Source organism: Mesoplodon mirus, assembly GCF_964341445.2.
Source record: "Mesoplodon mirus genome assembly, chromosome: 15".
Classification (NCBI taxonomy): Eukaryota; Metazoa; Chordata; class Mammalia; order Artiodactyla; family Ziphiidae; genus Mesoplodon; species Mesoplodon mirus.
In genome coordinates, this window is record NC_138991.1 from 40,345,777 (window position 1) to 40,358,710 (window position 12,934).

Consider the following 12,934-nt stretch of genomic DNA (forward strand, 5'->3'; position numbering starts at 1 on the left):
CTGAATGTACAGTTCTGCCAAAGTGAAGATGAAAACGGAGGGAATTCTCTGGATAAATCAGATCCAGCGCTCACTTCTCTCTGATTTATCTGAACAATTGCCTCTTCTCTCCAGTTCAGATGTTTGGTGCGCGCCAATCTCTAAATATAGCCTAGAAAGAAAGCTGCTCTTGTGTGGCCACAACCTAAATGCACTGAATGGGTTTTCACTTTGATTTTGCATTCCTGTTGATTTCTTGTCAGAGTGACTCGAACTCAGAATGGTTTCATATACAGTGAGGTTACAGAGGCTGATGACAGCCCTAACGGCAGAGAAGCTTGCTTCGGGCTACCTCCACTGAAGCAGTGAACAGAAATGTAGATTCTTTAAGTAACTAGCTTTTGCTTTGATCCCTTTACAGTTTGACAAATACCCAACAAAAGTTGACCCATTCTACCGGCACAGTGTGAGTCTTGTTACCATGCTACCCATTTAATGTAACTGCTTTTCCATTTTTGTGCTCTCACCACAGATCAGTAAATGACTAGCAGCCTTCCTTAATCATCTTTGCAAGAATTCCCATTGCTCCTCGTCACTTTGGATGCTTGCTTTTTGTGACGTTTGCTTTTGGTAAAGATGCAGTATCATCTTCTGAATCAAAAAGTCATAAGCACTCCTAACACTTTAAAGCGAAGGTGGACTTCACTGGCAGCCAGGCCTCTGTCCTGCAAAGTGGGGCGCCCGCAGTTAAACCCTTAGAGTTTCAGGAGAGTCTGAAATCACAGATTTCAGTCTTCGGTCGAAATGTCCTTAACACAGAATTCCTGGAATTCATCTTCAATTATTTCCTCCAAGGAAAGTACCTTATCTTCATGACTCATGACTTCAAACAGCAAATTTTCATTTCTTCTAGACCGACTGTTGATCCCTCTTACACACAGCTGGTATTGTTCTCCTGAGCTCGTTACAACTGCGACTAAAAATATTATTTAAATAAAAGAAGATCTTAAAATTGAAATGCATTATTTTTTTTCTCTTTAAACTGACTCTTCTTTATTTAAAAAAAAACTTAAAAAAAAATTGTTTCATGCAATTTTAAGAGTATGTTCTGGAACTTCAATTGGCAACAACCTAAGTTATATGTTCAGTTAATTACAAGACATGGGCTTCTTTTATAACAAAAACCTTGAATATCTTACCATGATATTTTGATTATGGAGTGTATACTGCATCATTTTTACCTGAAATTTTGCAAGTTTTCTGTGCTCAATGGTTCATTTATATTTTTAAAATGAAACCAGAAAGAAGGAAGTTTAATAACTGCTTGTAGCCACGTTGATTCACCGTATTAAACTATTCTTGCTTTGATTTTTGGATAGTGTTACCTTACTGTTCAAATAGAAATGCTACTTAATAGATCAGCCAAGCCTGTGAATTCATTCATGCTTTGAACTAGATAGTTAGACACTGTGTTAGTCCTAAGCTGAGAAGTTAGCTGAGAAGTCAGGACTAGACAATATTAGAAATCAATTAAGAATTACTTACGGAGAGACATGCAGAAATGGCCTGAGGAGAGCCTCTTCAGAAAGGGATGAGGAAGGTGTATCTGAGCACCTGGGCCCCCAAGTTCTTCAGCACTGTTCTGCTCAGAACTGTGACACAAAAGCATTTTTCAAATGGACATGCAAAATGCAGTAGAGCTGTGGGTTTTCTCTTTGCATGGGTTTCATGAATGGTACCACCCTTAATAATCACCAGATTTCTGCCCTTTGTCTATACTTGCTAAGTTAAATTAAGGACCAGCTAACAAAATCATTCTCAGAGAAAGTTTAGCTTCTCTACTGGCAGTTCAGTTTACTTCCTAGGGACCTCATGCAGTGTCTTTTCATATACATATTCCACAGAGAATCCTAGATTTTAGATGAAGAATAAGTCTGCAAGCCTGAATTTTTGGAAGGTTCATGTTTTATTACTTAGGTAATTCAGATTTTTAGTCAAGAGGTGGAATAGTCAGCTATATTTGAAGAGGGTCAGTAATGGACTAGAGCAAAAGGAAAATGGTGAGAACACCCAATTTTTTAATTGAAAACATGTAAGGAAATAATACCCACCTGGAGGCAGAGTAATAGGAATTTGAGTGCATTTTAGTGTGATGTATTTAATTACTCTGCTTCATACAGTGTACTTGGGGAGAGTTATTTCATATTATTAGTTATAGTGGATAATATATGAAGTACTTAGTCTCCCCTGCTTTGGGGATTGGGATGTTATAAGGGGAATTAAGATACAATGCACTCAAGTATCTAAAACACAATTTTAGACTTAAAATTAGTTTAAATGAGGGCACTTGGTTTGCAGTCACTGTTTAAGTGGATTTAGTTCAATATCAATTAGTCTGAAAAACTTTGCTGCATCATTGAAGGGAGCAAAATGAAATAAAGACCAACAGAAAAAGTACGTGCTCTGAAAACAGGATTTTGAAATGTGGATTTCAGCCATTACCTAGAAGTAGCTCACATAAATGCATTATTAGGAAAAGCTTGAATTATTATTGTATTTTTGACATATTGTGCAACCATAAGGGTGGGACGTTACTAAAACATCTGTCTGGTGGTTTTTTCAAAGTAAATGGAACCAGAGTGATAAAATCTCAGAAACTGTAAATTTTTAAGAGGAGGAAAAGATGTGTCTGCATTGGTCTTCAGTACTGCTGTATATTTCTCTCCTCCATTGTGTCCTCTGTAAACTATTAATTCAAGAAAATTTGTATTTTTAATTCAGAATCATTCTTCTCCCTCCCCACTGAGTGGTCAGACTGACATGTCAAGGGATTGGCTTGAATAGCCTTCAGTGAGCTTATCCATGTTATAGAAAAATGGGTGGCTCTGTGGAAAGTATACTGAGTCATTTTATTTTCCCCTTCCTCAAATATTTGTCATCATTTTAGACAATTAAGTTGTCCTCTGGAACTGCCACTTACCAGAACAACCTAATGAAGCAAGGATTGTGAATATTTTCTCATTTTCTCAAAACTATTAAATATCTAAAATACTAATTGAGTTTTAATGGTTTAAAATCCTGGAATCCATAAAGACTTGCTTCTTTTTTCTTCCTTTTTTTTTTTTCTTTTTCTTTTTCTAATTAACTTGTAATTTTCTGGGCATCTTATTTGGCTCAGCACCCCCTCCTGGTTTTGATATGCATTAAAATCTCCAACCATTTAGGACTTCTATCCAATTTAACAATTAATAATTAGAAAAGCTCCCTTTCTAATGATGTCCTCATCTGGGACATCATTTGTTGGCTGATTGATTCTGAACTACTTTTAACTTTTCAAGTTAAGCATTCATGGCACATCTGTGTGATCATTTCATTGTGGCTTCTTGACTAATAGCATCAAACTGAGATTACTTGGCTTGCTAATGTTGATGTCTTTCTATGGGAAGGGAATTGGAACATACCATTTGCCTCCTACTAAAATCTTGTCTTCCCCCCTTCTCCATCTTTGGCCACAGCTCTTCCATTCTTACCCTCCTGCTGTATCGGGCATCCCCCCTATGATTCCACCCACTGGCCCTTTTGGTTCACTGCAAGGAGCATTTCAGCCGAAGGTAAGAAACTACATCGAAAACACACCTGCACACTTGTACGTGGAGCCTGGGGCTAGGCAGGTAGCTTCCCATGCTCTTACCTGCCAGGGACTCATTTTTCCATCCAGATTGACCATCAGGATTAGAGTGTGAATATTTTCTCCTAGTCCATTTAGGTTTAAAACTCAGCCAGAATTTAATTTTTAACCTGTGCTACCCATGTCATCTCAGTTGAACTAGGATTTCTTGTGCTCTGTAAAATATACAGAAAAAAAAAAAACTATATATATATATATATATATATATTTCCCCCCACCCCCAACCCTACCAAGATTGTGGACATAAGCTTCTGGTCAGGAATTGTATGAAATGTCAGATAAGCCTCCCACCCTGCTGTCAGGGTCACACTTCCCAAGGTCAAGACTACCATCCTCGTGTGAGATGAAGTAGCCTTTCACCCTTTACAATAACTGAATTCTTTTCTACCTAGCCAGAGATACGCTCCTCCACTTGGGCTAGAGTTATCTCCGAGGGCCAAAATTAAGGCGTTAACTCTCAGAACACTCTACCTTCTTGTGACTTTACATCTACCACAGCCGATACTTGATTCTCATGCCAAAAAAGCGAAACGTATTTCTCATGTTAGCAACCATTCTCAGATTGTAAAGTAGGAAATTGCGCTGTGTGATTTTGGTTTTCTTTTATTTCCATCTCATTTCAAAGCTAAAACACAAATTTTGGGCCAGAGTCTCCCAGGATGAGCACATAATATACTAACCAAGGCATGCTGCCCTAAAATTAGAAAAGAGGAAAAAATTAAAAAGCATTAGGGGGTGGGATGGCCGCACCTTAGAAATCACAGGGACCTGCATGGAATCGCAGCTCCTGTGCCCAGTTAGACCTCCTCAGGGCTTGAGGATGGCCAGTCTCAACACCTCCTATCTGGGAATAAAATGATGGTGGTTTTTAAACTCCTTCCGCCATCAGCTCTTTACTACCCTCTCAGACCCTGGTCTGTCCCCTCTAGGTTGCAGGAAATCTCTGGTGTATCCCCAACCAGACTGGTAGGTCACTTAATAAATTAGACTATTTCCCTCACTCACAATTATCCAATCACACAGAAAACTACATCTGGGCAAGAAAGTGTCTCTCCTGGTGTTGAAATAGGCCTTTCCAGGCCATCTTGCTGATTGAATATGTAGATTGCAGTTCATTAGCGGAGTTCTTCATATGTATGCAAATCAGGCTGTTAACAACTCCAGCTTAATTGTTAGTTGTACAGCAGCTGATTGCTTTTCTTTCTTCCATTCTTTTTTTTCCCCCGCCCCCTTCTCCTTCTAGGCGAGCTTGGTGCCTAGACTCAGCAGGCTTTTTTTTCCACACGAGTCAACTTCCTGGTGTGAAGGGATTCATAGAAGTTGTGGTTTCTTAAATCAAACACCTGGTGAAAAATATTCTAAATCCTCTACCCACTAGAAAGTAGTGCCTTGTGCCTCCAGTGGGCTTTTCATTGTTGTTGTTAATTCAAAGGACAAAAGCCTGCAGATAAGGTTGTTGTCATTAATGATATTTAAGAATGGTGCTGGGAATGGGAAAGATGGCGCAGAATTACTTTAGGAATCACTTAACAGTAGGTTTCTGTGGTCCCCAAATGAGGTTCTCTTATCCCATTCCCACCACTGCTAATGAGGAATTACTGAGTGTAATTCCTTGTTACCGTCTGCCAGTTAAAACTGAGAGTTAGCTTAATGTCTGTAAAACACGTTCAATTATTCTGATGAGAAGCGCCTGATACAGCAGATTCTAATGATGTTCACTTAAGCATTTCTTGGAAGGTTTGGTGATAAAGCAAAAACCCACAATGACAGGGCTGTCAGGAACTCGGTAGAAGATGGCTTTCAGGGGCACCTCTCTCTGCCTGGAGATGCCACTGCTGGAGAGGGCAGGCTCTGGTCAGGGTCCCCTGGGGAAACAGGGAGCGGGGGCCTCACGAGGAGCGTATGTGGTCACGGAGGAAAATGGATCCGTTAACTCTTGTATTCCAGAAAGAAACAAACAAAAAAGGGACGTTTGAACTCTGTCATTTAGAACGAAAGGAAGACCTTGCTTTCGTGTCCCGTGTTATATGCTTCCTAAGCTGTGGTCTAATTAATTTGTAGACGTCCAACCCAATCGATGTTGCTGCCCGACCTGGGACGGTCCCACACACTCTTCTCCAGAAGGACCCGAGGGTAAGTGCAAGGTCAGGCTGGGTCTCAGGTAACACAGCAGATGGCGTCTCCCCAGGACAGCCAGCCCAGGGCTCACACCTTCCTCAGCCCAGCCGAACAGCTGCTGCCTTAGCTCTTCCTTCTAGTTTGTGGAAGATGCTAGTTACTCTTCGAAAACAGAATCTCCCTTGCGGCCATGTGACACCAGGGCAATGACTTACCACGGGACAGAGGGACAGCTTATGGTCTAAGCCCAGGAGTCCGACACTCTGAGCTTGCGTAGTTTCCACTCAACCAGCCTCCTCTGTCTCCATCTCCTAAAATTTCTCTCACATGCAAAAGAAACGGCTGTAAAATGTTTTGAACGGAAAGGCGCTATGCTCTTTTCTTCCTGGAGCTCACTGTACCACACAGCTCTTCCGAACACTCTACTTGTAATGTGGTGTCCATACCACATGGACAAAAGGGTCCATACCACATTACATTACATTATCTGGAGCTAAATAAAATATCCATTATACTTCGGTTGTGTTATTTATTCATAACGCAGACCAACTCTCAAAAAGAATTTGAAGTTACACAGTAGATATAATCTTGTCTCATTGATTGTTATTCATCTTCATAGTAAATGGGGAAAAAATAATTACCTTTTACAATATTGTCTTTTTCCCTGGATAAGGGCAGTCGGAAATTGATAACCAGAATTAGGTAGATGTGTAAAATGACTCAACTGTGTATTTGTATGATGTTTAGTGAACTTCTTTAAAATGTCTTATACCTCTAAGTGATGTACAGTCATCAGATTAAGGATAGTTATTAAAGATAGCCTATTTCTACTGTGTGTCTGGAAAGGACACTTCTCCTTAATTATCATTAGTATCCAGTCTTTCAAGTCCATGGTCTGAAGGCCTTCTCCCTTAGACCCATGCGGTGAGGTTTGGAAGGGCTGCTCAAGACAGTGAAACTCCTCAGATGTGTAATGGGAGCAAATCGTGTTGCCAGAGGGCAAATCACTATTGATTAAGCTTGTCCGGGGGCTTGTCAGCGTAGATGTACCGAGGCTTGTGAGGTGGGGGAGGGGCGCTTGGCACTTTTGATAGTGTGAGAATGGGTTAATTATTCTCTAAAAGGGCCTCATTTAAAAGTAAAATTCTAACATTTTAATTTCCCCTCCTAATGAAGCACTACAAATTTGTTAATTAGAGCAATTGTTTGAGTGACAGCCATGTAACCAAGTTGTCATTTTCTCTTCACAGTTGACAGATCCTTTCAGACCTATGTTAAGGGTAAGCAAGCTTCTTCTAGAACTGTTTTGCAACCCCTGTTTGACTCCCAGAGGGTTAAAAATACAATTATAAGGAAACAAGCCACAGAAACACTGGAGTAAAATGTTGGAACGACAGTGGTCAGGTTTTTCAGAGTGTGATTGAAAATGGCCTAAATGGTTTTGCCTTGAGCATTGGAGGACGCCAGGCCATGGAGATAAAGCGAACAGATAAAATTCAACTGAGTCAGATGCTCTTGTTAGTTCTGGCAAAAGGTTTGACTTGTGGAAAACTTAAGGGAAAGACTTAAGCTATAGGCTGAAATAAGGATTCCACTGAGCTCCACCGTTTCTCTTGCACCGAGAAAATACATATCCGGGTCTATTTATTTTGGCTGGTGGCTGCCTCTTTCTGCACTAAGTGATGTTGATTTGTCACAGCCATTTGACCTTTTTCTCTGGTGCAGAAAAGAGCTACTAGAAGGGGCTTCCCTGGTGGCTCAGTGGTTGAGAATCTGCCTGCCAATGCAGGGGACACGGATTCAAGCCCTGGTCCGGGAAGATCCCATAGGCCGCGGAGCAACTAAGCCCGTGCGCCACAGCTACTGAGCCTGCTCTCTAGAGACCATGAGCCACAACTACTGAGCCCACGTGCCACAACTACTGAAGCCTGTGCACCACAACGAAGAGTAGCCCCCGCTCACCACTAGAGGAAAGCCCGTGCGCAGCAATGAAGACCCAATGCAGTCAAAAATAAGTAAATTTATATTTAAAAAAAAAAAAAAGAAGAAAGCTACTAGAAGTATTGGTTTGTCTTGAGAGGTCTGGAGCATGGCCAGCAAATGTCCTCTGAAGAAGTGCTGACTTCCTTGGTGTATGTGGGGAGTGGGGAGTGGTGGGCAGGGGGATGATGGATGGTTGGATGGAAGATGGATGGATAGTAGATTTCTCTACTTAACCCCTTTCTGGTGCATATAATCAGATAATTCAGTTTCTCCAAAGGGGGAGAAAGGAGGATGGTGTCATCACGTAGGCGATTTCAAATGACCCATAATTTCATTACAACAGAACTGAACCCAAACTTGGATTTAAGTATGTATTTCAGAAGCGGTTCCTTAATATAGAAACCAGAAGTGTCTGTCCTTTGCCAGTGTAGGAATGGGGCACTGTTTCTTCTCATCCATCCCGTTGTTATTGAGCTCATGTTCGGAGCTTACGGGTGGATTATGTAGCAGGAATACAAGTGAAGTGGCACGAGGTGGTCCCTGCCCCCCAGGTAGTGAGACAAAGCTCACAGCTACTCCGCAGCTTAGAAAGCAAAGACGTGAACTAGTTTGAGAGACGGGGGTTGACACCCTCCCAGAGGGTAGGGCAGGCACTCACTCTGTAGAGGCCTAGAGAGGAGAAAGGAGTGAGTTCTCTTCTCTGTTGCTTTTTTCACTTAGAAATGAACCATGCCACCCAACACGAATGGGCAGTTGACTCTTAATGAAGCACTTGTGGGAACTGGGCTTCAGTAAAAATGTGGTGGATTTCTTTGTTCCACTTTGGGGGTTTAAAAAAAAAAAAACCCCAGTGTTGGGGGAGGTGACACAGGTCCTGTCCCCTCTCTTGCTTTCGAAGTGGTTCACGGACATGCACTAATTAGTTCTTCTGAGCAGCCAGTTTGCATTACGGCCTGGCCATGCTTGTTCAGTAGGGCTTCACTCTACCAGGCCTGCCAGCTGGCGCCAGAAGAGAGAGAGAGAGGGGGCACAAAGTGGGATTCAGGCTTTGCCACGTTCTCCTTGGTAACCAGGGAGGTCCTCCTCGGGGCTGGTTTTCTGAGGAGTAGCTGCCAGCTCGGGCTCCCGTGGCAGGGGAGGTACAGCCCGCTGGGGCTCTCTCTAGCCCGGGCACCAGACTGCTGCTGAGAGAGGGCACTTGGAGGGGACAAAGCATCTCGTTTTGTGGAAAAAGCCTCTGCAGCTAGAATCTGCTGGAAGCTTTGGGGAAGTTGAAGGGGGTTTTCTCTGAAAGTCTTCCTTCTGACCACGTTGCTCTTTCTTGTTCCAGAAACCAGGGAAGTGGTGTGCTATGCATGTTCATATTGCCTGGCAGATCTACCACCACCAACAGAAAGTCAAGGTCAGTCTTGCCTTCCTAGTCTTGGGGAGGGGTGCCCACCTGCGGGCGTGGGATCTCCCGATTGAGGAAGCATTGAAACAGATTCTAAAGTCCCACAGGCAGGCAGGCAGGCAGGCAGGATCAGGTCTCTCTTGGAAAAGCTATTTGGCAATCTTGCTATTAATTAGGGAGATCACCAGCAAATAGCAAAACAGAAGCAAACTGATAACATCCTGATTTTTTTTTTTTAATGATTTTGTCATCTTATTGATCCAAAGGGCCTCTATAGATTAAATCCTAAAATAAAGGTTTGGGTAATCTAATTATAGTGACAAGTATTAGTATGGAAAATACTTAGTGTCTAGGAAGAGCTGTACATGAAAAATTTTTTTCTGTAAGAATTGGTACATTCTTTTTTTTCTCCCAAGCATTTAGAAAAAAATTTTTTTTCCTCTTCCATTACGGTTTATTACGGGATATTGAATATAGTTCCCTGTGCTATACAGTAGGACCTTGTTATTCTTTTCATTTTATGGCTTTAGAAAAAATGATCATTTATGCCCAATATGTTACTCATTTAGGCCTATATGATGATTCCATTAGCAATCATATTATTAAAAATTCCTCTTCTAGAAGTGGTATTTGGTTTACAGTGACCTATCCCCACTCTCCTTCGTCCACCTGATGACCAATACCAGAGGTCAGACTACAGTCAGTGCTTGTCAGAACTGCCGTCTGGCTGGTTACCTTACCTATCCTTGGGAGATTTTTCTTTTTTGTCTGTACTTTCATCATACAGATGAATACATTCCATGCATTACCAGGGCTTTATGATGAAATAGAAAACAGATGAAGAACTTCTGCAGATGACCCGATATGACATCACTGGTCAACTTAGGGACCAAACTAACTGACAAGTCCGGATTTTACAGTCTGAGTAACTATACCAATCAAGTAATTCCAGTAAACTTCCACTGGAATCCATATTTTCATGAACAAGCTTTTAGTCCTAACAGCATTCGGGGGCCATCATCAGAATAAAAAAAGAAGGAGGGAGGAGAGCTAGTCATCCCAGAATTTTTATTTTTAATGGTTAAACAATTATTTAAAAACCTGCCTAGGTAGAAATTAAAAAGCCACCCTCAGTGAATGAGGTCACTAAGATACCTTGCTTTGGTACCAAATACCTGCTCTTTCTCAGAATATCCCATCAGTGAGTCTTGCTCACCTTGACATTAGTGTTAGGCGAGGCTTTATTAGAAACCTGTTGGTTTAGCTTCATTAGAAAACGCATGTGCTCTGAAGAGCTAACTAGATTTTGCTGGTTAGTTCAATTCACTTTTGTTCTGGATGACGTGGTTAGCGGAACGGTGGGTAAAACACGTCCTCCTGGTGACTCGTTTGGTTAAAAGCGATGAAGGATGTCATAGGTGCCACTTTAGCATCTTCCTTTCCACAAGCGTGTCCCCAGTGACTCAGAGGTTCATTATCCCAGTTCAATTAGGAAGACCTCTTGCACAGGAGATAGCTGTTCATCTTCCCTTTCCGGCAAATTCTTTGTAATCCCCAAGCTCCATTTTGCTTCACGGACCTAAGTTGTGGTTAATGGAACTGTGCTGTGTACCGTGCAGTATTAGCACTAAATAATTTGGCAGCCAAGTTAAAGGAGGCACTCAAAAGATTTTTATAGATTCATAGTGGATTAGCAGCTTTGTTTGGGGGGTGGCTATTACTTGATAGTGGGCCTTTCATGAGAGAATTCCCCGTAGATTTGAGCAGAAATTGCATGGTTCCCGAGTAATGTTCATTTACTCGTTCTTTTAGCCACTCACCAGATACTTCTTGGGAGAGCCCACTGCTCGCAGGTTCTTACTGCTGCAGGCTCAGGGCATGCCTCTGTCCTGGTGTCTAGTTGCTCAGAGTTCAGTAGTGAGGGTTGGTGTGTGTGGAAAAAATGGTGAACGTGTGATCTGCTTCCCGGGGTGTTGCTGCCAGCTTGAGGGTTTCGGGTGGGTTTCATCCTACCTGGGAAGGATGGGTGAGTGGGATTACAGGATGGTGTAGGGTTCGGCGCTAGGGGATGGCGAACCCCTCTTGTCTCTGACTCCTGCACAAGTTAGATCAGATGTCGCCTTGTGGACGTTACTGTGTGACAGGACATGAGGGAGATGGAGGGGGAGTGGGGCCAAACGGACAGAGAACATCCGACGAGCCTAAGAGATGGGAAGGGCGAGGTCAGAAACCGAGGAAGGGCCGTGAAGGACTGGGAGGCCGGAGAGCTTGAGAGGAGGGGGCGAGGGGAGGGAGATCTGGAGCCTCGGCCCCAGGCCCAGGTCGAGGGTCGGTGCTCATCGGGGGCGGTGTGAGGCCAATGCCGAGAAGGCTGTTGAGAATCGAGAAGGTGGGGCAGTTTGTAAACCATGCCGCAGGAGAGGCTGCCAGCCTCCAGAGTGAAGCCAGCAGGAGCAACTAGGAGGAAGGTGATGAGTTGGTCCCTACAGCCTCAGAGGAAGGTGAGCTGACAGGTTAGCGGAAGGGTGGATAAATAGATTGCAGTTGACGGCAAGGAGTTCACAGCAAGAGAGGTTCTGGAAGGTTTACTGGTCTGGCCTGATCTCTTCCTCAGCTAACTGGGAGTGTAGCGGGCACAGTAAAAAGCCCCCATTAGTAAAATTAATATCCCTACTTCGTTTGTGTTTCTTTAAAAATATGTAACAACGATCGTTTGAAAATTAGCTTGTAGGCATGCAAATATTTCTTTATAACTTTCAGCTACTAACGTACTGTGAGCTATTAGAGCATGGCAAAGAGTCATTAAACAATTAATTTACACAGCAGAGTATTCATGCAGAATCCCTAATAAAATGAGCTTTAAAACACTATCATTTAAAAACTTGCTAAAAGGAGCTTTCGCGGCAAATCCTAAACGACTTCGGAATGGTGGTGGTTTCGGTAACTAGTCCGTGGTTCTGTCCCTCAGACCCCTGTAACCTCAGAGACCGAACCCGAGTTTTGCCCCTTGACATTTCTGCTATGAACCGCGGGCCCTGCTGGCCCCGCTTTTCTGGCATTGGAGGGTGAAATGGTTTGTGGGTTGCTGTGTTCTCACAGCGTTTGTAAACTTGAACCTGACGAGGGCTCAGGGCCCGAGTTCATAGTGTTGACTCTCTCGGTCTCAGCCTCCTCCTCATTAATGTTTTTCTTCCCTGCTGTTTCTCTTGGGGTGCCATCCTTTCCTCCCCCCTTGCTGCTGTAGAAACAGATGCAGTCAGACCCACACAAGCTGGACTTTGGCCTGAAGCCCGAGTTCCTGAGCCGTCCTCCGGGTCCCAGCCTCTTTGGAGCCATCCACCACCCCCATGACCTGGCACGGCCTTCAACTTTGTTCTCTGCCGCTGGTGAGTTCCGAGGGGCGAGCTGGGAAACGTAGTTCTCAGGTAGCTGGATAAGTTACATCTGAGCTCTGGGCCGCCTGAACGCTACAACGTCTGTCAGTTTGCAAGGCAGTATCACAGCGCATCTCGGGAGATGGGCCCTTCTCCATGGATGCGCCCCCTTCCACGAAAGAAGGAAAAAGACGATCTCTCCGTTCGGGGGCTCATATTGCTTCTCTATTAAACCACTATAACTCACAAGCATGTCAAATGCTATCAAAAAAGAGCTGAGAGCTTGCAAGGGCTAATCGGAAGGAAACAATGCCAGGAGTTGTGTAAGGATGCGGCTGCTCTCACTGTCCCTGCCCACAGAGCACTCGGTGGTTTCACACCATGATGCTCGGTCATGCC

At 43.4% G+C, this 12,934-nt stretch overlaps 1 protein-coding gene across 4 annotated transcripts in view; it reads left to right on the plus strand.

Annotated features, from left to right (window-relative positions):
- Positions 1-12,934, plus strand: part of AUTS2 (activator of transcription and developmental regulator AUTS2) — a 1,145,593-nt gene that overhangs the window by 1,121,277 nt on the left and 11,382 nt on the right. For all 4 annotated transcript variants that reach the window (XM_082645103.1, XM_082645104.1, XM_082645106.1 and 1 more), the window contains 6 exons: positions 401-445; positions 3,495-3,590; positions 5,729-5,800; positions 7,036-7,065; positions 9,099-9,170; positions 12,406-12,547. In XM_082645103.1, the coding sequence (XP_082501229.1) occupies positions 401-445; positions 3,495-3,590; positions 5,729-5,800; positions 7,036-7,065; positions 9,099-9,170; positions 12,406-12,547 (457 nt within the window). The remainder of the gene's footprint in view (positions 1-400; positions 446-3,494; positions 3,591-5,728; positions 5,801-7,035; positions 7,066-9,098; positions 9,171-12,405; positions 12,548-12,934) is intronic.